The 12,818-nt window shown below is 46.6% G+C and overlaps 4 protein-coding genes across 4 annotated transcripts; 1 reads left to right on the forward strand and 3 right to left on the reverse strand.

The window, feature by feature from the left end:
• Positions 1 to 902: 902 nt before the first annotated feature.
• Positions 903 to 1,486, forward strand: BDW43DRAFT_314732 (uncharacterized protein; the record flags this gene model as incomplete). Its single annotated transcript, XM_032047884.1, has 3 exons — positions 903 to 956; positions 1,010 to 1,072; positions 1,136 to 1,486. The coding sequence occupies 3 exons, from the start codon at positions 903 to 905 to the stop codon at positions 1,484 to 1,486; spliced, it is 468 nt and encodes a 155-aa protein (XP_031896535.1).
• A 1,761-nt stretch (positions 1,487 to 3,247) lies between these two features.
• BDW43DRAFT_302970 (aromatic amino acid ammonia-lyase) lies at positions 3,248 to 5,468 on the reverse strand (the record flags this gene model as incomplete). Its single annotated transcript, XM_032045339.1, has 6 exons — positions 3,248 to 3,742; positions 3,778 to 4,134; positions 4,175 to 4,316; positions 4,371 to 4,746; positions 4,797 to 5,187; positions 5,244 to 5,468. 6 exons carry the CDS (start codon positions 5,466 to 5,468, stop codon positions 3,248 to 3,250), a joined length of 1,986 nt encoding a protein of 661 aa, XP_031896536.1.
• Positions 5,469 to 6,017: 549 nt separating this feature from the next.
• BDW43DRAFT_302971 (FAD-dependent oxidoreductase) lies at positions 6,018 to 7,248 on the reverse strand (the record flags this gene model as incomplete). The annotated part of the gene is made up of 3 exons (XM_032045340.1): positions 6,018 to 6,657; positions 6,714 to 6,877; positions 7,021 to 7,248. The coding sequence occupies 3 exons, from the start codon at positions 7,246 to 7,248 to the stop codon at positions 6,018 to 6,020; spliced, it is 1,032 nt and encodes a 343-aa protein (XP_031896537.1).
• Positions 7,249 to 9,276: 2,028 nt separating this feature from the next.
• BDW43DRAFT_302972 (neutral amino acid permease) lies at positions 9,277 to 10,896 on the reverse strand (the record flags this gene model as incomplete). The annotated part of the gene is made up of 5 exons (XM_032045341.1): positions 9,277 to 9,507; positions 9,561 to 9,758; positions 9,807 to 10,497; positions 10,550 to 10,626; positions 10,732 to 10,896. 5 exons carry the CDS (start codon positions 10,894 to 10,896, stop codon positions 9,277 to 9,279), a joined length of 1,362 nt encoding a protein of 453 aa, XP_031896538.1.
• Positions 10,897 to 12,818: the final 1,922 nt, after the last annotated feature.

Below are 12,818 nucleotides of genomic sequence, written 5' to 3' on the forward strand. Positions count from 1 at the left end.
AGCTGGTACCATTCACGGCATCTGAGACAGTGAACCGTACTCCTTGTGCGTGGATAATGTACATATTGGTGCCGTTGATGACACTGATCTGGTAGCACTATTCGGTATTGGTGTCGCAAGGAATGTGCACCGAGGAGGACTGATCCAATGTGGGCACGTTCAGAGCCAGAGGGACATATGGAGGAGGCCGGTCCGGTTGTGTGGCCGTTCCGGTCGTGACCCACGGTATTTCATTAACGGCTGGCCACGCAGAACCTGTCTTCCATGCAATTAAGAATACCATGTAGAGGGCGCTATATTTTGTATTTTACAAACGTTCTCGAATGTCTCGAACAGATTCTAGACTCTTGGTTCAGTGTCTGACTACTCTGTACTAGCTGCTAAAGATGGCCCTCCCTTTGCGCCTCGCACAACACTGTGAATCAGAGAGAAATAATAGGCTGGAGTTACAGATAGTAGAAAGTATACTGGTAGTGAAACACATCATTTAACTTCAAACTGGAAGGAAATGGATAAAGTGGGGTCTACCCAACAGGTCTGTAACAGGTACCCGTCTTGTGTATAGAAATCTAATCTAGATCCAGGTTCTTTCCGGAACTGTACCAGATTTCATTAGAAGGTCCCGTATAGCAAGGAAAAGAGCTATACTATATCAGACTGTAGTAAGTAATAGAACTACTTCTACTACACTTGAGCTAGCATATAAGGTATTTTCCACGACTGGATTCCGAAATATGTCAGGCTGCAAGTGAGGCAAGCGAAGTCCTGCTACCAGCTTTCCATCTCGCAGTTGCTTTTTGGAAGAACTATAAGTACTACCATTTGCCCAGGCCAATATTGCTTCTGATATGCAAAACCTAAGGCAAGATTCATCACGCAGCATACCTTGATCTCTAGACAATATGCGTGTCGCTCACCTAGCTCTGTGTTGTTTTCCCTTTGCCCTAGCAGAATCTGTACGTGAGATCCCTGAGCCTTAGGACTTTATTTTGTCTAACAGATCAACCAGTTCTTCACAGAGCTTGAAGACGTCGCCTACTCCATCGTCGAATATATCCCATTGGTCGGCACCGTATACTCTCTTGAACAAGCCGCTGCTGCGTACAGCGAGCGCGGCTGGAAACACCACTGACAGTCGGTCGCCAACTTTCTTGAGAGCTCCATTCGCGATGTCATTCTCGTGGATGAGATTGCTCAACCAGCAGAAGTAGCCCTTCTGCACACATTCGCTGAGTTGTTCACCGATAAGATGATCGATATCTTCGCTGGGAGCAAGCATCATGTCAACAGTACCAGCAAGCAGTTGGATCAACAAAGTGGATATGTGATCATCGCCGAGGGGTCTAGGGGCCAACTAAAGAGCAAAGTCTTTGAGAGCCGGGCAAAGGGCGTACATCATTTCCATGCTGCTAAGTTTAAGGGTAGGATCACAGATGCCCAATATGCCCCTAAGGGCGAGGATATTTATCTTGACATTCCGCACTGATTTTACAACGGAGCACGAGTGACCTTCTCATGGAGATGGACAAAGGACTATTACGGAGCACAGAATAAGCCTGAGGCCAGATTGGGTCATATAAAACTGACGCCCAGCACACCTACGCGGTTCGGCTTGTCCAGTCGCAAGGGTGCTGGATGGGAAGGTTATGACTTCTGGGGCACCATCAACTCTAAGGACGAAATTCAAGCTACAACTCGTATTAGGGGTATAGAAACTCATATTGCCTTCAGAAGGGTACCTGGTACTAGAGATTGGTAGTAGTGTTACATACCTCAATATGGGTTTTCCCTATGACTTTGTTCAAATGCGGAGGCTGTATATTTGTGGCCGTGGAGAGTTAGTATCTGGCATAAATCTACACCGTCATGTATTAATGAGGGGTTGAAGTGATATTTTAATACATGCTATAACTGAATCCTTACTTGATTGGAACCACTGCTAATTGCTGATTTTAGGCCTAATGACTTAACCGCACCCCTCGATTTATCTCGGCCCTTGCCCTGTTTCCTCTGTTTTGTATTGTAATTCTGCGCCCCGACCTGAGAAAAGGCATGAATCCTTCCAAGCCTTCCATTCGGGGTTATGAAGGAAAGGTCCGGTCTATAGCCAGAATCTTAAATCCGGGAAGATAGAACTCTATGAGAGACCATGTGTTGGTACTCCTAACAATAAACAGAACCCGGCCTCTAACCCGAGGAAGCCGCTTGATATATGGCCACCCGTAGGCGGAAAGTTCACGTCTATTCAACTCGGTAAAGCTTGCGTGCAAAATAATCTATTACCCCATTACTAAGGTTCGAGTCATGTTTGGGCAAGTCGCTCGAGTAAATGCTCTCGTGCTGGAGACATCGAGAGCGTCCCCAATCAGGTGGAAGGCGGCAGCAGGTGAAATATGTTCGCTCATTCGGAGGTGGGGGAGACGAGGTGCGCAGTGGTGGTCAGGGGAGGATGGCCTAGGCAGCGGAGATGAGGTCATTGCAGGCACTGGTGGCCGTATGAAAGTCTTAGCCGGTGACTTGCGGGAGGTAGACAACAGCTTATATATAGGTTGTCCCTACGCTCCACGGGGTAGAGGCTGATCTGCGAGCCGATTCGGGGTCGAACAACCCCCGCCCTGTCTCTACCCGTTGGCAGTGACACCATTCTGTACTGTAAACCCACAGAGGGCAATTATAATTATCTAGCTAAGCTTACAGAATTAAGGGAGGAAATATTTTGTATTTGTAAGTCCAACTTTATCTAGTGCTGGGGAGGCTAGTTTTCCCAGGTATTAAATAACCCTTATATTAGACGGTGAAGTTTCGTGTGATGATTATATTAGTATAATATTTCTGCGATATACTATTCTTTATATAAGATATTCTGGAATATTGTGGCTGCCACAGGGTGACAATAAGGGAGATCACTGCTCCACGCATCTATAGACTATTAGACTAATACGACTATAGATCCTCGTGTGCATATTATTTGGTTCATTTGATTTGAGTCTGACACCACATTCTAACCAATCAACCCATAACTACCAGTAGCACATATGTTCATTTAGTTGATAACCTTCATAGCGCATTACGTCTGCGGTGTCCCGTATTCCGCCCGCGATGGGCCGGTGAAAGATTGTTCAAAGTATTTTCAACACCAACGATTTCTGTAATTTGATAAAGAGCACAGGGATTGGTTTTTATACTTTCCAACCCACGCACACACACATATATATACACCCCTGGGCGTACAGGATTGTATTCCCAATCAGAGGCTCTCCCAGCAGTTTACTACGGCATCCGTCATGCCCCCTTGTCGCAGCTCTGTGTAGATGGTGCTAATGTGTGAGCCGATTGTCTTCGTGGCCCTTGGGTCCTTGTCTGAGTCATAGGTGGGATGATCTGCTAGCCCCCTATTCATGGGCACTGCCAGCGTGCGTCGAACGAGTCTGTAGAAACGACTTGACGCTCCGCACAAATGATCTGCAGTAGCAGGGACACAGAAAAATTCCTCTCGAGTGGCCGTGTAGTTCTGATACAGTATATTACTCGCCTTTTCTTTGAACGGGATGATAATGCGTGCGAGGTCGAGCCGAGTGGCAATATCCTTTCCGCAATGGCTGGAGACTAGATCCAGCAGGACCACACTCGAAGCAGCGGCGGCAGCCTGACTCCGCGCTGACAGGTCTTTTGTGCTACCTTGAACCCAATGGCTCATGAGCTCATCCCAGACGGCGGTCTGGATAGGATACAACTGCTCATGCTGAATGGAATGCCGTAATTGCTCTGAAAGAAGACAGAAAACCTGCGACCGGGCTCGATGAGCGAGTTCAAGGTGTAAGGCGCGCAGTCTAGTGCCTGACAGAGCACGTACAGATAGGTGGCAGGCATTAGGGACAGCACCTCTATTGACTCGGCCGCATACCGGGCAGCAATGAAGGCAAGCGAGTTGAGACTCTGATTATGTATCTCTGTCGACTGCACATGGCTACTCACTGGATGGGTGAGGTAGGCTAATTCAGACATATATGAGGCCATGTTGATATCGACGCCTTTCAAGGCAAAGGACAAGCTGGGATCATCAGCACATAAATTTGGTGAAAGTCCATGGCTCAACACAGGATTAAGAACTTCAGAGCATTGACTAAAGATCATCTTGCCGATCATATTGCATGGCAGCCATGATTTTTTCTACGGCCGACGTGATTGCCATGGCCCGGAAATTACCGCCGTGGTGTGCCTCGCCATGCTCTGGATCAAATACAGGATTATCAGTCGTTGAATTCAATTCACATTGAATTTGAGACATAGCTAGCGCGAGGTTTTCAATTTGTGGTCTAAGCCGCTGGGATGCAGTCCGTAATGATTATCGATCCTGAGCTAAGCCAGACCGCTTCGGAAGAGCGCCTGAGATCAATTTGGAATCTGCTAGCAGCGCATAGATGTTTGATGCAACCTCCTTTTGCCCCGGATGCGGGCGCACATTAGCTATGAAGGAGTGGAAATTGCCTCGTGAACCTGACAATGCTTCTGTACCCATGGCCGTGAGGACCTGGCTCGGCAAGGCCAGCTGGTTTGCCTCGATCAGGACTAAGCTAGCAGCACCGCAGCTAAACGAGGTCCCATTTAGGAGCCCCAGTCCTTCCTTAGGGCCAAGCCGTAGAGGGGTCAGACCAACGCGTTGCAAAGCTTGATCAGCAGGAACGACTTCAGGGATTTGGCCATCGCCGCAGTGGACATGTATATCAGGATTTCCCTCAAGGACACCTGCAATGTAAGCCATGGGCGTCAAATCCCCCGAGGCGGAGATGTTGCACGAAACGGGACAATCAGAGTCATCTGACACCTAAGGGGATCCAAGATACGCTCAATCACTTCGATACAAACACCCAAATGGCCGCGAAGAAGAGAATTGCAGCGTGCTAACATTGAAGCTCGAACAATGGGAAAAGGAACATTGTGGGGTCCCAAAACCCCCATTATGATGGTGCTTGGAGTTCCACCGTCACTGAGCAGCAGCACGCCGGCTTGATGATGCTGGAGCAATGCCAGTTGCAAGGCTTCGTGTTGCTTGGACCGTGTATCGGCGCTTCCGCCGAATCCTGTGTTGACTCCAAATATGACTATGCCTTGGTTTAGCTTCGCATCCAGTAGAGCAACACTACGGGGCAAACTTTCTGCAATATTGCTGTCACTGGCCACTCGGGACTCGATACCGTATCTACTATCTATTAATCTTAGATTCCATATAATGAAAGGCTCACTTGCTTCGCCACTGCTACTATAGAGCTCAGATTGAGTGATACGCCATCCAGAGTAATGGAGCACCCTTTATCCAAGATCATCTGCAATGACCGCCAGACTGACTGCACCGCATTCGTGTATCCTTCGGGTTGCCAGGGGAAGCAAGCAACGTCATTGAAATGACTAGTTGTCTCGGACTTCCGAGCCTGGGCCCCGTTAGAATATGAATCGAGTTTGTTAAGCATGGTCTCAATGGTGATATAAATAAGAATCAATGTAAGACAACTTTAAGAGGAGTGTATATTTGCACCAGGAAAGTTGATGTGGGACTGCACTGGTGTCTGGGAATATATAGTCTTGGATAACCATACTTTTGTCAAGCCGCTGCAATAATCATCCATGGTACCCGGAAGTTGATTCGCTTTGATCACAAATACTTTACAGCACAAGGTTGACTTCTGCGTGATATTACATTACCGGAATATTCTTGTCGATTCGCGATCATCATGGAGAGACAGGGAAAGGGGCGGCAGAGACGCGAATTTTTCAAGATTGCATATACATGTACAGCACATTTCATAGAAACCACCCATGTTCCCGGGCTAAATATGAATCAGGATGCGTCAATTGTATGACTGGAACAGGGCATATTAGGTGGTTATTGAGTGATCGTCGTCAGCGTGTGCCATGCTAAGGTGAAGAGGCCTGAACAACAGGTACCGCGCACCGTGAACGATTGGTCCCTACATTGACTAGTCTGGTAAGTATATAAACTAGTTTATAACAAAGTTTGCTCATACAACGAATGAAGTGTCTCTGTTATTGTCTGACATCTTGGTAGTATCGCCCTCCGCAGGGTTGTCGGTATGACCACTCAGAGCTGCATCACGTTGACGCTGCGCCTCCCCGTCAGGCAAATGGAGCACTTCCCTTGTAGCGGTAGCGCTGTGCTGTATTCTCTCCGCCCGGTCCTTGCGATGGAGCTCGTACTCTCTGAACGCGGTGGGGATATCTTGAGTAAGAGAGAGGCATAACGTTAAAGCGGCTGCATCTTCCACGGCCTGGGCCGCTCCCTGGGCCACATACGGCCACACAGGGTGGCATGCATCTCCTGCCAGAACACATTTGTTCTGGAACCAGTGTGAAAGGGGCGAATGAGTGTGCAAACTCCGCTTAACTATCTCTTGCTCTGGAACCAAGAACAGCAGCATCTGAATGACTTCGTTCCAACCCTGGTAGATATGCTGCATTTGGTGCTCGCTTCCAACCCTTGTCCAAGCTTCGTCTTTCCTTTCCCCACTAACCGTCTGCGGGTGGACCAGGACCATGTTGTAGAATGTGTTTCTCTTGATGGGATAAGCCATTATGTGTCCTCCGGGTCCCATCCATCTCATTCCGATATTTTGCTGGATGAGGTCGGACGTGATGGGGTTGCTTTTCATAACTTCAGCGGGAACTAACAGGCGATGGCAACATCACCAACCACCCACTCTTTGGGGTGTATTTGGATCCGGGCCTCGAATTCGGGGTCGATAGCCTCAACTCTCGCATTCAAGAGTATACTTACTCCCAGGCCCTTCACTTTCCTCACCAGAATATCCAAAAGATCTCCACGATGGATTACAGCCAGAGGCGCATAATATTTCTCCTCAGCCTAGAATTAGTTATAGCCCACGCATAATCGACTTAAAGTGCAGGTAGATAAACCTATGGCATGAGAAATGCCTTCCCCAGCTCCTGGTTATCTTGGTATCGTCGCAGAGAATTTTGCTCCAATATGTTCGACTTCCTCGTCACTTCCACCAATACGCCTAAGCGACGTAGGATCCTAGACGCACTGGGTGCTAACTGGATTCCTGCTCCCACCTCTGTCAGCGTGCTAGCCTGCTCGAAGATCGTTACCCCATGGCCGGATAACTTCAATCCAAGGGCTGTCGTTAACCCGCTAATTCCACAGCCCACAATAAGAACCTTGAGAGGCTTCTGGGGCGGGATGGAATACTGGAGATCCGTCGCATCTGTCATTGTAATCAGTGTTATACCATTAATCTTGATGAGTAGGCACTTGGTGTGAATATGCCAGGTTCTCGTGCACACCTTGTCTCATTTTTATTAATAAATCAAAATTTTAAAAGCTTTATTGATTTAACGGCAAACACCCGTTTTCCCCAGACTTGGAGATTGTTTTCCAGGAGGATTCCTTAGGCCCTATAATTCCTTAGCTTACCTAAAAGAGGTATGGCCGGTTTAGTGTATACTTACAATTCCACATCACCAACGTCAGGATGATCTTCGCAAGCACATCCTATAAAATACATTGAATGGATCAGCATATCAGTCGCTCAAGTTCATACGACCTTCGTCAAGTGTTGATATTATCTTGCAAGATAGTGCGAGGAACATTATAAACACATGCTGCTTCACGAATATTAAATATATTTTAATTTTCGAGAGCGGAAATAGCAAGTAGCAGCCTTCCCTCTTGCTCAGTTGAATTTCTTCAATTTTTACGCGCTTTCCGAGGCATGGTAGATGGTTAAATTGAGTGAGATTTCCCGACCGGAGTCAAAACGCATGGAGTGACCGACTCTCTTACGGGATACGTTATGACCTGCTAATAATATCAGAGCCTTGTATATACAATATCGACAGTCAGCGGACTATATATATATAATAAGTAGATGCCAGTCCTATCACAGAAAACAGAGATCTGGATAATAAATGATAGAGCTGGTGTAGCTCACGTGTATGGGATTGATTGTCTTGAGGTCTAAATCTACTTTACAGAGATTCCTTGGTGTTGTGGCCAGGTCACGTGGTTGCCACCTTAGGCTCCCTATAGGCTCTGACAATAGTAAGTAAGAATGAGCTCCATATAGTTAAAGCTCTAAGGTTATAGCTTTTGCATATTTATTTTGTTTAATAACCGCAGATTATGGCGAGGCCTGTATGAACTATCCTTGAATCCAGGTGACTGAAAGGATAGAAATATATATAATAAAATGGAATAGCTCATCATTCGTTCAATCCTACTCGTTGAGTATTTTTTTTTTTGGCCTAGCGGCATTTATGCGACAAGAAAATAAAAAAGAGAGGGAAATAGAAAGCCTAGATGAATAGAAAGATAGACATTAGAAGACTTTGCGATTTATATCTCAAATCATGTGTTTTGACTTCGCATATCATTCTAGTAAATCCTCAAACACCAAACTGCTTCAATATCCAGAGTCCTCTTGGCGAAGCAAGATTATAAAGTTCACACTACTATTTAGTGGCTGTGTCCTATTAAAGAGGGTTAACCTATCCCCAAATTAGAAATTTTTATTACTTTTCGCGTAATATAAATTCTTTGGCTTGCCTTTTTTTAGCAGGACTGAAACTATTCAAAACTGTTGGCCCATTAGTTTAAAATGCCTCATTATACATAACTGCGTTACCAGTAAAGTTAGTAGTAGTGTCTTACTCAGAACTGTAACGCCTCTTCCTGGAATGGATTCTCAACGATCTTTCGGTTACAAGATTTCAGAAACGCTAAATACTAGGCTTAAGTAGGGTTTCGAGATACGTTATATTTGAGCTTTCTGTATTTAATAAATAAATTGGAAACCTTGTGAATACTCGATCAATAGAAGGTGTCTATCGCATTCTGATAGTTGTAAATTTGAAAGAATATACAATTAAATAATCCCGTACCTCTAGCATAGTTGTGATTGTGAAATGCTTTCTTGCTTTTCTACCTAAACGACTGGCTCTAATTTAGAAAAGGTCGCAAACATGCCTGATCAACATTGAATATCAATCGGTCGATACAATCAGATGGTGACCCGAGTTGAAAGATCGCCTAATTTGGCTTTGTAGATATAAAGGTATATAATATTTATTTCTTGTATTTACATCGTAGAGCAGTGTTCCAAAAAAAAAAAAAAACGTTTTCTCACATATATCATGACTAATTATCTATTCCCCAGTAATACCGTGTGCAATGCACTCAAGCTGTCAAAGATGCAACATCCAGTTGCCCACTCGAGTCACCGTAGAGCTTTAACCAGGCCACTAAGTATCAGTGTTGGCGCAGGTAAAAACGCTACTGCTTGCATCATTATGAATAGCAGTCCCAGAGGCATATAAACCCAGTACACATAGGATAAGTCCAATCAGTGCAATTCCAATGTTGAGCATAGTCAACAAAATTTTACTTGGGCTGGAAAACCATTGGCCATAGTTCAAATGCAACCAGTAAATTCCACTCAGCCCATAACTGAACCAGCTGGCGAAGAGGGCGCTCTGGAGAGGCGTTAGCTCTGTTTGTTAGGAATTTAGATGAAGGGGTGACTTACAATCAGGCTGTTTAGATTGCTGAAGACGGGAATACCCTCAGAAATGATCCACGCCACAACCCAACAGGTCAAGCCTAGCGCGAGCCAGATGCCGACGGACTTCCAGCTGCGACTGTGCAGTAGGTCTGACTTGCGGCACGCCCGGAAATAAATATACTTCAGACCGATGTGGCCATTTACAACACCTGCACCCACAATCTGGTTCGGGTCAGCAATATTCGATGAGCCAGGTTAATCAGTTCGTACCGTTGGAATAGCAATGCCGTAGGCAACCTTTTTCATCACTGGTCCAGCGGAGGTCAAGGCAGGAGAATGAACGTCGGTGCCAACATAGTAGTAGATGACAACAGCGGCAGTGAGGTACAAGCAGATCTCAAATGACTGCAACATGAGTAAGGACTTGTTGAAATCCTTAGGATTCTCCATTTCAGCGATCAGACCAAAGAAGGCTACATGGGCGCAGTAGGCAAAGACGATATTGGACACTGCCTGGAACCCCGTGTAGAGATTCGTCTCTACCGTGGCATTAATGACCCGGGCAGGGTGATCCTGCACGGCCACAGAGATCATGGTAATCATGACAGCACCGAAAATACTGAGGAACGAGGCGAATGAAACCCACGTCATTCCTTTCATCGTTCGCGGGATAGACAGCACCATCGAAATGAGCATACCTACCACACTAAAGACGATCGAACAGGTGCCATGCTCAGTGATGGTGTTCATCATGACACGGAAGGTCAAAATATGGCTTCCCATGACAAAAATGCAAAACAGAAATTGACCTAGACCGAAGAGCTCACGCCCAAAGCGGCCGAGCAGGATTTCTCCGGCATCTGCCAGACTCTGAATATGAGGATACCGCTCGCGAAATAATCCAATATTGTAGCCCGTGTACAAGGCGAGAAGGCCGAGACCAACAATCAAGATAACACCTCTAGTTCACCGTCAGTCACCAGATGCGTATCTCCCTTTCTCGTAATACTTACGGGACGAGACCCAAGGTAGCCACGGCCGCTGGCAGAGACAACACACCCAGGGAAACAGATTCACAAATCATAACTACCTAGCAATCAGTGATAGCCTTGGGTGCATGACCAAGGGACTTACGCAAGCCACATTGCCTAGTCATTTCTTAGCCTTGGATAAGCCTTGGAGGGAGACGGGATACATACCACCAGTTCAAGGTCTTGTACTTGATCTCAGCGTCCTCTTCACTTCCGAATGCATCCTGAACTTGACCAGCCATGATATCCCTCTTTTCAGCATCCGCATCGTATTCATCCTCCTTCTTGTCCATCTCCTGAGTATTGGGGTATGCTGGTAAAACATCCATGGTGTCTGCTCTGAGCGACTCGGACGAAGAGCAATGGGATCAGAAGAAGAGAGTGCAGTATATAAAATCAGGATCCGAGAGAGATGGAAGGGTGGATAGGGTCAGGGAAGCGTGGAGAAAGAGTAGAAGAAAAGAAGGCGGGTAAGCCGGGGGTACCATTCCCATCATACGGTGGATCCTGGGGTATTTGGAGCAATCTCGACTGAAACCGCAGTAGCTCATCTCCAGTGCGGAGTAGTACGATTGTTGCAGCATTTTGCTGTTCTTGTTACATAACTGCAATTGCCCCCAGCAACTCAACGGGGGATGCTAGTGATATGTGGGTCTACAGAATGGGCTCCAGAACCCACCACCGCTCCATACTGGGCCACTACCATGGGCCCATGAGACATTTTAAATGATATTCTCCATATTTTCCTAATGTTTGCCTAACTTCTTGCGGGGGGACAACGTTGCTCCCCAGACGTAATCCACCGTCGAGGCGGAGTTGCAGTGGTATGGTCTAATATATGTACTGTAATCTGTTTCTTGAACCAGACCAGATCGATATTGAATGATTTAAGGTTTACAAGGATTGCCATTTAAACCTCGTACTAATTCAAAAATAAGTCTGGGAGGGAGGATTTGTTGGGTCGGTTCTGGCTTCAAATAGACTTTTTTGAGGCCTTTCTAGAAGGACATAGGCAGGTACGTCGGCACCCATTCAATCCTCATGTCCACGCCTGAATTAGGTTATTAACCCAGAGGATCCTGCGCCAAGTTCATATTGCGTGCTGAATCCTCCCCCATATATTTTGTCACACTAATTCTCATCTCACCCGCCATACGTGACAGCCCACACAGCTCATGGCGATGTAACCTCTTGCCCCGAGCACTTTGGAGATGTTTCTGGACAACTATGAAATATCCAGGTGCCTTTTGTGGGAAACATGACACCCAGTCGACTAAACCCGCCACATCCGAGCGTATAGAACACGCCAGTTGCATACTTCGCATCCACCAGTGACCCTTGGTGAGCAGTTATGGCGGGCGTGATGGGCGTCGCATCGACTCCACCTGTAGCTGGAATACTATTGGCAGTGGTTGTCAGTTCCTTGCCTGCTATTGGCGTTTGAGAAAACGCCGTTGACTAAACCCGGTACTGATCCTCCGCTCCGGTCTTTCTTCGTGAGCCCGAGGTCGGACAGAACAAGCGGCAACTTGTGGCGGTGGCGCCTTGCTATCTTATCGGGACTGAAGAATTCTTCGGGAGGCGGATCATTTTCGGGAACAACTTGGTCCAAGACATAGTTTATCTTCTTCTGTCCTCGTATGTACAGTAGTGTCGATACTGAAGGCAACCCCTGTAACTGAATTTCGGACTCTACGAGATCACTTCGTGAAACACCTTTACCAAGGCTGGAATGGTGTGGATTTCCCACAGTCGCCACTTCGATATGAAAAGGCAGAGACAGAATGACCCCTCACGAAAATCCCAAGGTATACCGATAAGGGATATGTGGATAGTGTGTAGCCAACGGTAGTAAAGAGAGGGCCATGGGGAAAAAATCATGGAATTGAGCGAATTGTAGGCAGGTACGGGCTAATTCGGTCAGCGAGATGAAGCTATTTCGGCCGGAGTGAAGACCAGTAACAAGAAATCGGCATTCCCAAGGTTGCCAGCCCTTTTGTCGTTGGATTCAGTAGCTACAAGTAGTTGGTATTGCACGCCAGCCTCCATGACTACGTTGGCCACATTCATGCCATCCTTTCGCTCTGCGTCGAGTGGACCACCGTACCATTTTGGAACATAATACCAGGAACCTCTGAGCTGTTGCAATGTCTTTAGCTCATAACTGGATACAAATGTTGGATATCCCAGAGCAATCTTCCAATGGCGTTAGCCTGGTAATTAGTTGAGCTTACATGATCTTGAGTGATGA

The sequence above is a fragment of the Aspergillus alliaceus genome (assembly GCF_009176365.1).
Source record: "Aspergillus alliaceus strain CBS 536.65 unplaced genomic scaffold BDW43scaffold_50, whole genome shotgun sequence".
NCBI classification, from domain to species: Eukaryota; Fungi; Ascomycota; class Eurotiomycetes; order Eurotiales; family Aspergillaceae; genus Aspergillus; species Aspergillus alliaceus.